Source organism: Colossoma macropomum, unplaced genomic scaffold, assembly GCF_904425465.1.
Source record: "Colossoma macropomum unplaced genomic scaffold, Colossoma_macropomum, whole genome shotgun sequence".
Lineage (NCBI taxonomy): Eukaryota > Metazoa > Chordata > Actinopteri > Characiformes > Serrasalmidae > Colossoma > Colossoma macropomum.
The window spans coordinates 14,161,761-14,176,053 of NW_023494794.1; the positions used below are offsets into that span (position 1 = coordinate 14,161,761).

The 14,293-nt window shown below is 42.0% G+C and overlaps 1 protein-coding gene across 1 annotated transcript; it reads left to right on the forward strand.

The window, feature by feature from the left end:
- Positions 1 to 6,740: 6,740 nt before the first annotated feature.
- zc4h2 (zinc finger, C4H2 domain containing) lies at positions 6,741 to 13,275 on the forward strand. The gene is made up of 5 exons (XM_036580323.1): positions 6,741 to 6,936; positions 8,882 to 9,053; positions 9,236 to 9,408; positions 10,393 to 10,555; positions 11,497 to 13,275. The coding sequence occupies exons 1-5, from the start codon at positions 6,884 to 6,886 to the stop codon at positions 11,608 to 11,610; spliced, it is 675 nt and encodes a 224-aa protein (XP_036436216.1). The 5' UTR covers positions 6,741 to 6,883; the 3' UTR covers positions 11,611 to 13,275.
- Positions 13,276 to 14,293: the final 1,018 nt, after the last annotated feature.

Consider the following 14,293-nt stretch of genomic DNA (forward strand, 5'->3'; position numbering starts at 1 on the left):
AATTAGTATTCTAAACCTTTGTACTGTATTTCCAGATTTTAGTATTCTAGAAGTTTTTTTGAGTTGGGTTTGGATGAGATTTTTAGAACTTTAAGCGAGTTGTGCCCTAGGCTTAGGCCTAGCATTGTAGAACTTCGCTTGAATTCAGTCTGGATTAGATTTAGGCCTGAATTACATTCAGTATTCTAGATCTTTGTACTATTTTTCCAGATTTTAGTATTCTAGAAGGTTTCTTGAGTTGGATTTGGACGACATTTCTAGAGCTTTTAGATTTGGGTCCAGTATAGTAGAACTCTAATCAAATTGAGTCTGGATTGGTTTTCTAGAACCTCACTTAAGTAGAGTTTGGATTTGTTCTGCCTTGGTCATGATCCCTCTACTCAAGGTGCAAAATCCAGGGGGCCGCGGGGACGACTCCTTACTGACTGTCTCTAAATAAAAATTTTGGGGGTTCCTTGACTTTATGCTGTTCGTTAGAGAAACATAGACGTTCAAATCCAAATTCAGGGAAAGTTCATTGTTTATCTGCTTCACCCACAATCAGCTTCTGTCTTTGGTGTTCTTAACTAGCTAGAGCTGCAGCCCTGCTCTGCCTCAGGGTGGCGCTGTAGCAGACTGGTTCACCCAGTTGGTCCTTCATAGCCTAGAAACTGTAACTCTGCCTGGATTCCTCTGAAAAACTTTACAATGAGCTGCAGCAGATCTGTAAATCTGAAAACTCGCCCAGTTTCCCAAGAGTTTGGAGTGAAGAGTGACTGTTCCTCATTTCCCACACTGAAGACAGAAGAGGAGACGAGGAAGATCTCAGTTAATGTGAGGAAGAGCGCAGAACCGCACTAGAACAGAGACTCTACAGAAGAAGAACCGTTAAACCAAACATTTTGTTGATACTGAAGCATCAGCACCACTATGGCGAGTGAGTTAGCAGCCAGTCAGCGCTGGAGTAGCCAGCCAGCGTGAGACCCCCTAGAACACCAGGGGTATTTCACACCCGGCCTCAACTGGACCGATGATTCAATCCCACATCTTCAGGACCCTGCTGAACATGATGAGGGTTCTCAGTGGTTTGAAGGACTCACTAGTCAAACCGAACGACGGCACCTACATCAGCCTGGTGGGAAGCAAAACTGTTGAACCAGCACGCTGCCATGTTTCGCCATGCTGGTCATTTTTGGGTAATATTTTAACCATCAGCAGAAACTTTCACAATATGGCAGATGAACCGTGAGTCACGCTGTTCTGAGGAAGGGAGAGAATATGGCTTCATATGGACCAGAAACCAACACACGGCACAGCTAAGGAATGATACAGCCTGGTGCAGCGTTCTCTCTCCTTCTCTATTAGCCTCCCCCACTCTTTCGTGTTGTTTTCTCTCTCTCTCTCTCTTCTACCCCTTCTCTCGTCTCTTGTTTTCCTGCTCTCTGTCCTCACCTCCTCCATAACACAGGCTGGGAAGCAGCAAGGCCACCATGCGCTTGAGCAACACACACACACACACACTCGTTTATGCCGGCTCGTCTCATAGCAACAAGTGGAGTGAGTTAGCCGTGAAGCAGCAGCGCAGAAGCAAAGGCCTATTTGAGGCCCACATGATGAAGCGCCACGCAAAAGCTGACCATACATGTAAGGAATGCTCGCATTCTGCCGTTTGGCTCATAAAAGTACAGTTTATGTGAGATACAGGTACATTTACACTCGCAGGATTCCAGCTACGCGCCATGGTCAACACGTGTCTGTTAAAAGTTAGCGCCGATTAGCTAATCGCTAAAACTTACAGTCAGTTTTGATGCTATTAGTGCTGGAACGCTTTATAAACACTCTAGGAAGCTTCATTTAAGTCAAAGAATGTTCTCTTTCATTGACTGACAAAGGAAAGCATCCAACCTCTGTATTTATGATCGCCTTTGTAAGAAAAATAGTTGACAAAAAATACCGTTTGTTACTATAAGTCATATATTCTTTGTAGATATTTACTGCATGTAGTTTATGTAACTTAAATGACATATAAAGTAGATGTTCCAGCATAAATCACAAAGCAATAAATGAACTTTTATTAAACTATTAGCCCCACTTGATAAAGCTCTCTGAATGTCAGTGTGCTTGGAAACTCAAGTTAAAGTGTGAATTACCTGTTTATTCATTATGATGACAGTTTTTACTGTTCATATTATTGCTGTGCTAACTTAAGCTATTTAAAATGGTAGCAAAACACTGCAGCTACTGTGTCATGATGTCAAATGCAAATGTGCTTTTACCACATTTTGGCAGCTCATAGCTTTTACTAGGTTTATATTGGTACAGGCTAACGTTTAACCCTTATCTAGTTAATGCAAACTGCTGCCCAGCTAATATGAGGTCAACGTAGGCCCACCAAGCGACATTTATGACCAGCCACCGTAGACCCACCAACCAACGCTGGTCAATAGCCAATGTTTCGGCCAATGTAGGCCTACTTGCCTAACTTGATTTGCCAGCATTAGGTCTACAGAAGCGATGCTGTTGAGCCAACATTGGGCTTTTAGCGAAACAAGCACTTGACTGGCTAATGTAAATTGGTCTCCAGCCAATGTCAAGCGAATTCAGGCCCACCCACTTACATAGGCAATGCCAGGCCAACATAGGCCCACCAACCAACACTGGTCACCATCCACTATAGGCCCACCAACCAACACTGGTAACCAGCCAACATCAGGCCAGCACAGGCGCACCAGCCAACACTGGTCACCATCTGTCGTAGGCCCATCAACCAACCCTGGTCAACATCCACCATAGGTCCCACCAACCAACACTGATAATCAGCAAACATCAGGTCAACATAAGCCTACCAAACAACATGAGTTACCATCAAGCACTGGTAACCAGCCAAAATCAAACCAATGTAGGCTCACCAACCAACACTGGTCACCATCCGCCATAGGCCCACCAACCAACACTGGTAACCAGCCAACACTGGGCCAACACAGGCGCACCAACCAACACTAGTCACCGTCTGCCATGGCCCCACTAACCAACACTGGTCACCATCCGCCATAGGCCCATCAACCAACACGGGTCAGCATACACCACAGGCCCACCAACCAACTCTGATAACCAGCAAACATCAGGCCAACATAGGTCCATCAACCAACACTGGTCCATAGCCAATGCCTGGTCAACATAGGCCCACCAGCCTAATGTGATTTGCCAACATTGTACTTATGTAAGCCATGTTGTTGAGTCAACACTGGACTTTCAGCTAAACAATGTAGACTTTCCAAGCCCTTTCCCAGCTGATGCAAACTGGTCTCCAGCCAATGTCAGGTAAATGTAGGCTCACCAACCTACACTGGTCAGCAGCCACCATCAAGCCGATGCAGGCCCACTGGCCAAAAAGTTTGAGTCCAATGTGATTTCCCAATGTTACGCAAACGCTGTTAAGCTGACTTTGGGCCAACATACACACGTCCACCCAACGTGCTAATGTGGCTAACAACACCAGCTTGCATTATGTAATTCTGCATCTCAACAGCTCCCGAATCTTCTTCATTCATCCCCAGCATCACTGTCAATCCCGAATGTACCATTCAGAGTGTTTTACCCAGCATACCCGGATTCTGTAGCGTCTCTTTACCTCTGTATGAACCTGCTTTGACTTTGCAGCATGACCTGTCACGTTGTTTTTCCTTACAAAACAAGCCTTTATACGTCCTTTAAGCTCCTCGTGCTACTTTATCCAGCTAACAGTTAACGTTTCCTGGCCCAAATGGGCGAGACTGCACACGCATTGAGCATGCTCAGTTCAGAGAAATCAGAAGACACCTGATGCAGTAGTGTGCTCGGAGTGAGTAATATATGTGTGCATATGTGAGTGCAGTGCAACGTGCTGCAGCTATCTGAGTCTTTTACAGCCCTACATCAATCAGCAGATGCATAAATATCAGCAAAGTGGCCAAAGGAGGGAAAACAGAAGCCAAGCACAGCTAATCAGGGTGCACTGGAGTGAGCAATGCGAGGAGAATAGGAGTCGTGAGCATCACTTTGACCCCACCACCACCACCACCACCAACACCACAACCACCATAAAGAGCCTAGTAGCAGCATTTGTATATGTTTTCTGGCCTTGTTGGGCATTTAAAAGAATTTAAAGACAGATATCATTTAAAAAAGAGGTATAAGAAGTGTAAATGTAGCCCAAAGCATCTTAGAATGCCAGGAAGGAAGAGTCACGAAGCAGAAGTTGGCTTCTTCTGCGAATTTCCCCGTTCCACCTTAAATGGTGCAGCAGTAACATTTAAGGTGGAACGGGGAAATAAGAATAAGAAGCCAACTTGAGCCTCAGACATATTTATGGCTCGTTCTTCCACTCTTCCAGGTGAGGTGAGGTGGAGATGTGCAGCAGGATGCGTGGATGCAGCGTGGTCCACTGTGTTGTTAATGTGTCCATTCATATGACACTCGCGTGCATGCACATACACACATGCACATGCACGCGCGCACACACACACACACCACACGCTCCTTACCTTCGCCTTGGTGCAGTCTTCCTCCGTGCCATCGTCGATGTTGACCAGCACGCCGCCGCAGGCTCCTTGCTGGGGGTCCGCGGCTCTGCAGCTCACCTTCACCCGGAAAACGCGCTCGATGTGCGGGATGCAGCGCTGCAGCGACGGGCCTGCGCTGGCGGGCGCTGCCAGCTCCAAAACCATTTATTATAGCGGGTCAGGGGGGGTCGATCACGGCCACCTTCTCCAGCCTTGCTGCTTCATGGGGGGAAGGACGGTGTGAGGAGGGGAGGGAGAGAGAGAGAGGGAGAGAGGGAGAGAGAGATAGAGGGAGGGAGGGGGGCCGATTTAAAGGTGGAGCTCAGGGTCTGGGAGGTTGGATGAATCCCCGGTTCAGCATGTCGACCGAGCGGATCATCATCATCCTCCTCAGCAGCAGCAGCAGCAGCCTGGCTGCCTCCCACCTCCCACCTCCCACCGCCTGCCCAGCAGCAACAAGTCGGACGCCCCCTGTCGCCACGTTTGGGCGGCAGGCAGAAAGCGGAGAGCGAGAGATCGATTCGGTTTTGCTGAGCCGACTCTTTCCAAGCGCCCGGTGCAGTGAGTCGAACGTTCAATTCAGTTCCGTTTTGAAAGGCCGAATCAAATGTTTTCGCCACGTACTAACACTCCTCCCACCAATCACTGGATCGACTGTTCGATTCACTGAATCAGGCGCTTCGGAAGAGTCGGCTCGGCAGGCAAATAACGTAGAGAGGGAGATTCGGTTTGCTGAGCCGACTCTTTCGAACCGCTAGATTCAGTGAGTTCAACGTTCGATTCAGAGGAGGATTAGGCAATGGGGCAAACCATTCGATTCGGCCACTGAACCGATTCTTTCGAAACTGTTCGATTGAGCCTGTGTTGCACGCTCGATTTAACTTTTCGAACCGTTCCATTCAACATCATTGGTTCTCTAACCGCCCCCCCCCAAAAGCAAAAAACAAAAAAAACTGCGCTCTTAAAAAGGCAGTTCCTCAAGGGTTCTTTAGCAATTCCATGGTGAAATGGTTCTCCAGATTGGTGGAGAATGTGTTGTATATAGTTCTATGTAGAACTTTTTTGAAAAGGGTTTGCATTTAAACATGCAAATAGCTCTCTGAGTATTTATGGTTCTATGTTCTACATAAAAATCAAAATTAGGTTTTCTGAAACGATTCTTTGAAACGGTTTGGTCAGTGAATCGAACATTTGATTCATCACTGATTCATTGGCACCATTGATTGAATGCTATCAACATAGCATGGAAGCTAGTGTGTTACACAATCATTCAGTTTGGTTACCGGATATAAGATTCAATGAATCATCACTGTAAAGTTACAACAAAGTATTATAATTGTATCATAGTAATAATCAAATGAATCATATTACACTGTAGTAATTCATTATAAATGAATAGCATAATATTTGTATATAGAATGATTGTTTATTATTTTACAAGGTTACATTTTGATTTCATTTAATATATATATATATATATATATATATATATATATATATATAAATAGTGATGATAGATAGATAGATAGATAGATAGATAGATATCGCTGTTGTTGGAAGAAAACCTTGTATCTCCATTTTTGTCGTTTTTCAGTTTTAGACATATTTTAATAATGCCTGTTGTTCTTTACATTGTATGTAAATTATAATAATGAATGGACTGAAAGAAACGGCCCAAAATTATATATATATATACATATATATATATATATATATATATATATATATATATATATATATATATATATATATGTGTGTGTGTGTGTGTGTGTGTGTATATATATATATATATATAAAATTCATGCAATTTATTAGAAATTCATTCAACATGTTAACTTTATTATATTTTTATTAGATATTAGATTCATACAGAATTATGTTCTAATAAAATTAATACTTAAAACGAAAAATGAAGTTCTAATAAAATGTATACCCAGGCTGCCTTGTGCCTCCTTGTGATAGACAGATAAAATGTCAGAAAACAATTCTAAATAGAAAAGGAAATTATATTATATTGTTTATCAATGTATTACTTATTTTGGTTCCCAAAGTACTTGAGCTATTGAATAAAAACCATTGTTGAATTGTTTAATAACATATTCTTTTAAATCTACATCGTTTAAGTTATTATTGATTCCAACCCTTTGAGCTGTGTGGGCAAAGTTGATAACGTGCCTTTTTTTTGCGTTACTGTCTCTTTAAGACGGCTCCGCAAAGGCTCATGGGAAGTGTAGTTTTTCTCCGTTGGTAGCCGCTTGTACCGTTTTGCACAGCTGGCTAGCTTTGCTTACGCTTCTGCAGCCGAAATTAGCGCTTCGCCCTCATTGACAAAAACCCAGAAGGGGTTAATAAACAGCCCCGCGATGACGGACGAGCAGGAGATCATGTGCAAACTGGAGAATATTAAGGAAATAAGGTGAGCCGAACATAAATCCGGACAAAAACAGCCAAGACAGCTCAGCTGGACTGACTTCAGCGAGCCAGAGGCAGCTTTTGTCCAGAACATCTGGCGGATTTCGGACTAATCTGACCCCTCAGACCGCTGTAGCTCTAATTTAGCTTCTCTTTTTGTGAATAATCTTTATTAAACTTTTGATATTTTTACCGTGACAAATGCTAATAACGCTTGTAAGTTGGCCCGAGTCTTTTATGTGCCACAATAGGCTAAGCTAACCAAAGAGCTGACCAAAACACTTTGTTATTCAGCTGTTATTACACGTTTATTAGCATGATTTGGTTTAGAAATGGTAAATAATATCATAAAAGTCTCTCCCTGCTTCTGATTCTGAAATGTAAGCCAGTGTTTAGGCCTGTAGGGTGTTCAGTGCTGCAGGTGTGACAGTGTTGATGTGGCACTGACACTAAAACATTAGTTAACAACATTGCACAGCCGAAAAACCATAGAAGCCTTTAAAAGTTTCTGCTGCTGTCCAGTATCCACTAATGGTGTTCTGTGTTTGTCCTGATGGGTTCATATCACAGTATAAAGGACTCTTATGGTTTAACAGGTGTTCTGGAACAGATTCCAGATGCGTCTTATAGTTTCCTAATAGGATCTACAGGAAACTGTTGGTTGTCGATTCCTATTAGAAAGTGAAAAAATCAGGTTTTAATCCTAAATGTCCTAATTGTCTGTTTTTCAGCGGAATAATTTTGGTGTAACGCTGACAAAAAGAAACATGAGGGATTCTTAACACCTAAAATGTTTGGCCAGAAGCTCCAGGTGCTCTTTAACTTTATTAATATTGGTAATATTGGCGCCTGTTCTGTACCCAGTATTAATATCAGGCCAATATCAGCGGAAAACACTGTGCTAGATACTGAAAAACAGCAAATCTGATTCAGTTCTGTGACAAATGTAGCCTGAAATATCATAAAACTGCTTGTAGTGAGAGTAAACAGTGATATCAGACTCATATCAATGTAAACAAAGTGTGTCAGCATCACATGTTCAGATATGACTAATATTTAAAACCAATTTTCGATGATGAGCAGAGTGTTTAGGTGACACTTCGCTAAAAACATGCATTTTTATTAGTTTTACTGCATTTTTAAGTCGACACCCTTAAAAAAGACGGTGCTTTAAGGGTTCTTAAGTAAAGAAAATGTTTCTATATAGAACCATAAACACTTAAAGAACCCTTTGCATGATTAAAGCGTTCTTTGCATCATGAAATGGTTCTTCAGACTGATTGGGAATGTGCTGTAGATGGTTCTATTTTTCCATAGCACCCAAAATGGTTCTTCTATGTCCAGCTTGTAACAATTGAAGAACCCTTTTTGGGTGCTATAGAAAACGCTTTAATGATGCAAAGGACCCTTTAACCATGCAGAGGGTTCTTTGAGTGATCATGGTTCTATATAGAACCATTTTCTTTACAAAAGCGCTTTTGAAGAACCAGCATTTTTTTAAGAGTGTTGAAAAACTTACCGAGTCAAAATCGTTCACAGTGGTGGTGATAGGAACCAGACGTCCACCACTAAAATCTCCTTCCCTATAGAACCGTCTACAGCACATTCTCCATCAGTCTGAAGAACCCTTTCATGATGCAAGAACCCTTTAATCATGCAAAGCGTTCTTTGAGTGTTCATGGTGCTATATAGGACCATTTTTCTTACTAAAGAACCCTTAAAAACCATCTTTTGTACAGATATAGAAATAAATGTTATATTTGTATTTAATGCTGATGTAAATTTCCGCCCCATTTTTCTACATTTTTATAAATCATTTATTGGCAGCCACAGATATCTACATGAAACACATCAGATATCGGCATCGGCCCAGAATCCCCATACCGGTGCCTCCTCAGCTTGTACTGCATAATATACAGCAAGGAAATTGTTTACTGTTTGTTGTTTAGGAATAAGACGGTTCAGATGGAGAAGCTGAAGGCCCGTTTGCGGAGCGAGTTCCAGGCTCTGGAGAACGAGGAGAAGCACCTGAGGGAATATAAACAGGAAATGGATCTCCTGCTGCAGGAGAAGATGGCCCACGTGGAGGAACTGCGACTAATTCACGCTGATATTAATGTGGTTGGTACATATAAAATGGACAAAAGTGTGTTGCGTAGCTAAAAGCAGTACGTACAGCGAATTTTACTCCATGTATTGCATGATAGATAATAATGTATGTGAATTTGGTTGTAATCCTGAACCATCGCTTTGACGTCCTCACTGTGTGTGTGTGTGTGTGTGTGTGTGTGTGTGTGTGTCAGATGGAGAACACTATAAAGCAGTCTGAGAGTGATCTGAATAAGCTGCTGGAGTCCACGCGGAGGCTGCACGACGAGTACAAGCCACTGAAGGAGCACGTGGACGCCCTCCGAGTGACCCTCGGTCTCCAGAGACTGCCGGACCTCAGCCAAGAGGAAGAGAGACTCTCTCTGGAGTCAGTATCACTCTCTGTTTATTACATATCACGCATAGGTACTTACATGTATATATAATGACATAACATAAATAGGGCATATTATTACTCATAGATACTTATGTACTGAGACATATGTATAATACATACACAGTGGGGCACATTACAGTTACATATAGAGACATGTATGTAATACATATGGGGCATATTATAATTACTTGTAGAGACACATATATATTATTCATTTGGGGCAGATTAGAATTACATACAGAGACATATATAATACATTTGGGGAATATTATAATTACATATAGACATATATATATATATATATATATATATATAATACATATGGGGCATATTATCACTACATATAGAGACGTCTACAATACATATGGGGCATGTAATTATAATTACATACAGAGACATATTTATATTATATATGGGGCACATTGTAATTACACATAGAGACGTGTATATGGGGCATATTATAATTATACATAAAAACATATATAATATATATGGGGATATTGTTATTACATATAGAGACATGTATATAATGCATATGGGGCATATTATAATTACATATAAAAACATATAATACATATGGGGATATTATTATTATTATATTATTATTGCTTGGAAAAAATACTGTATTAACTTACAGTATATATATATATATATATATATATATATATGTGTATATATATATGTATATATATATATATATATATAAATGTGTCAAAATATTATTACTTCAGAAGAAGGCAAAAATATTTGTATCTTTGAATGGAAGGCAATAAAAAATATCTATATATTTTTCATTTTGGATAATTTCTATTGGTCCATTCATCATGGAACTATAAACACATCGTAAAGAGCAGCTGGTGTTTTCATATTCTGTGAAAAACAGAAAATGACAGAAATGGAGATACAGTGTTTTGTTCTATCAGTAATGATATAAATGTCTAAATCCTCGTTTTCTCTCTCGCTGTCTCTCTTTAGTTACTTTGAGAAGCAGAAGGCCGAGTGGCAGACCGAACCTCAGGAACCCCCAATCCCAGAATCCTTAGCAGCAGCAGCAGCCGCGGCCCAGCAGCTCCAGGCAGCAAGAAAGCAGGACACCCGGCAGCCGGCTACTTTCAGACAGCAGCCCCCACCCATGAAGGTACACAAACACACACACACAGATCTATATCCATATCTATACACACTGTACATGCACCATCTGTCCTCTACACTCTGTATACAGACTCTCCATCTGAGCTGGCTGTGTTTATATACACAGTCCATATTCTTCACAAGCTCTATCCTTTTATAGGTGCAGGTATACTGTATTTATATAGAGTACTGTGCAGAAGGCAGAGACCCTTCAGAGATAAAATATAAGGCAATCCACTTGCATAAGGAAGGAGAAAGTCAAAGGAAAGTAAGTGAAGAGTTTCCAAAAACTGGAAAATGTACCTCCTAACAACCACCTGGAAGAGCTGGTCAACCCCAAAACTGTCCCCGTCAGATAAACAGCACTTAAAGCTTTCATCTCTGAGAGAGAGAAGAAAATCAAGCTGCTTCAGATCTGAAAACATCCACAGGTGTTTCTGTCCATCCTTCCACTGTGAGAAGACGACTCAGCGCTGTGGGTCTGAAAGGATGTGTAGCTGTCAAGAAGAACCTCACTGAGAAAAGGAGACGGACACATCAAACAAAGAAGCTGAACGATGGACTGACCACCCCAGAGTCCAGACCTCAACACCACTGAATGTGTTTGATTACTTCAGAAATGATCAACCAGCTTCTAAGACTGAACTTTGGAGGTGTGTCTGCAGATTCTTTGAGGAACTGAAAGCGAGTCTTCTGAAAAGAACGGAAGCTGGAATGAAGGTGAAGAGTGACTCACTGAGACTCACACAGCTGAGATGAACTTGTCCTTAATGGCTGCGTTGACTGGAAATTAAAAAAATGAAAGGTGGTCTCTGATGTTTGCACAGTACTGACCATTCAGTAATGCGCTCCATCTTTACTCTTCATACATCAACAAACAAATTTAAAGGCTTCTAATTGCTGAGATTTATTCGTTTGTGTCTGATTGGTCTGTTTCTTCGTGTCCAGGCGTGTCTGTCCTGCCATCAGCAGATCCACCGAAACGCTCCGATCTGTCCTCTCTGCAAAGCCAAGAGCCGCTCGCGCAACCCCAAAAAGCCTAAGAGGAAACCTGACGAGTAACACAACACAGACCACACTTACTTCCTGGGACACTCGTCCATTCCCACTGTGCTGAGTAGCCAGTTTGGCGTCCAGTCTCTGAGTTCTCCTCTTCCTCTTTATTGATTTCTTCATGTTAACAGTTATTAAACGAAAACACATCATGTGCTCACCATTTCAGGTGTCCAGTACTAAGATATGTTAGATTTCACATCATTTTCATTGTTTTATTTTTGTATTGCTGTAACATCTGTGTCTGTGTGTTATGTCTGTCTCTGTCATTTGGCCTGAGATAGAAAATTGACAGAAAAATCCGCATGGATCTCAATATGAACTGAACAAAGTTCACAGAGACTCATTTCTTAGGAAGGTTTGTATGTTCCAGAGCCAGTTCTAGATCACACTCCATTCCAGAGCTGATTCTTGAATTCTAGAGCCTGTTATAGAATGCTGGGTGCCAGAGACAAGTTCGAGTTGCAGAGCTGTATGTTCTAGAGCCTGTCCTAGAGCACATTTTATTCCAGAGACAATTCTAGAACACGTTCAGTTTCAGACCAGTTCTAGATTACACTCCAGAGCTGTGGTCCAGAGCTGATTCTTGAATTCTAGAGCCTGTTATAGAATGCTGGGTGCCAGAGACAAGTTCGAGTTGCAGAGCTGTATGTTCTAGAGCCTGTCCTAGAGCACATTTTATTCCAGAGACAATTCTAGAACACGTTCAGTTCCAGATCAGTTCTAGATCACACCCCATCCCAAAGCTGATTCTTACATTCTAGAGCCTGTTATAGAATTCTTGGCGCCAGAGACAAGTTTGAGTTGCAGAGCACTATGTTCCAGAGCCAGCTTTAGAGCACACTTGGTTCCAGAGACAAATCTTGAACACATTCAGTTTCAGACCAGTTCTAGATTACACTCCAGAGCTGTGGTCCAGAGCTGATTCTTGAATTCTAGAAACTGTTATAGAACGCTTGGTGCCAGAAACAGGTTCTAGTTGCAAAACAGTTCTGGGTCACACCCAGTCCCAGAACTGATTCTTGAACACTATTCCAGAGCTGGTTCTAGAGTGCACGTTTTTTTCAAGCAGGTTATACAATACATTCAGCCCCAGAGTTGGTTCTAGAGCTCACTTGGTTTCTACAGGCAGTTTTACAAGATTCAGTTCCAGAGCCGGTTCTAAAGCATGCTTGGTTCCAGAGACAATTCTAGAACACATTCAGTTCCTGATCAGTTATAGCTCACACTATATTCCAGAGCTGATTCTTGAATTCTAGAGCCTGTGATAGAATGCTTGGTGCCAGAAACAAGTTTCTAGTTGCAGAGCAGTTCTAGATCAAACACAGTCCCAAAACTGATTCTTGAACACTATTCCATAGCCGGTTCTAGAGTGCACTTGTATTTTCAAGCAAGTTATACAATACATTCAGTTCCAGAGCTGGTTCTGGAGATTACTTCGTTTCTAGAGGCAGTTCTACCACACATTCACTTCCAGAGATGGTTCTAGAGTACCCTTGGTTCCAGCTCTAGAACACTCCTGTGGAATGTTGGAGAATTGCAGAAAGCCTGCAGGGTCTTCACAGCACATTCGGTCCTGTTGATGAAGCTCCTGTGTTCATGTATTGTTTGTGTAGTGTGGCTGATTGTATGTGTATGTTTTTATTATTAAACTCTAATAATCGCTCAACTGAAGTCTGTACAGTTTTTGTATGTAGATATACAGACATGTAGTTTCTCTTTGATCTGTGTTTTTCCTCGGCTTAGTTTTGATCTCTGGGTCTCTCAGACCGGATATAGAGTTTCCCTCTGTATCCTGAGGGGGGCAGTGTTCCCTCCATATTAATGGAGAGAGGAATCTGAAGTGTGAAAGGCCTCTGTGTGAATCAGCTCAGCGTAATTCTGGTTTATTTAAAGGGACAGAGCTGACCAGGGCGATGCTGTGATGCTACAGCAATAACAAAAAAAGAAACCCTGATGATCATTTAATTCTCTGAATCTGTTTCTTTAACAAACACACTGAAACACTTAGTTTGGAAGTAAAGTATGTCTTTGTCTTTGTCGTTGAGATAGAAGGTTTAGGTTATAGGGATGCAGTAGATCTGCATTTGTGTCCTCTGGAGTGATGGAGCTCCATCCAATACCTTTGGGATTATTATTGATCCAGAACTGACCATCTAACATCAGTACCTGACCTCACTAACGCTCAGTCAAATCCTCGCTTCCCAGAAGAGTAGAGGCTGTTACTGCGGCACAAACTCACTATTAACACCTTCAGAATTTCAGAAGAAATGCTGGACACGTACACCGATCAGGCATAACGTTCTGACCACTTTCTTGTTTCTACGCTCGTTGTCCATTTTATCAGCTCCACTTACTATATAGGTGCACTGTGTAGTTCTACAGTTACAGACTGTAGTCCATCTGTTTCTCTGCATACTTTGTTACCCTGTTCTTCAGTGGTCAGGACCCCCATGGACCCTCACAGAGCAGGTACTATTTGGGTGGTGGATCATTCTCAGCACTGCAGTGACACTGACGTGGTGGTGGTGTGTTAGTGTGTGTTGCGCTGGTCTGAGTGGATCAGACACAGCAGCGCTGCTGGAGGTTTTAAACACCTCAGTGTCGCTGCTGGACTGAGAATAGTCCACCAACCAAAAACATCCAGCCAACAGTGTCCTGTGGGCAGCGTCCTGTGGCCACTGATGAAGGA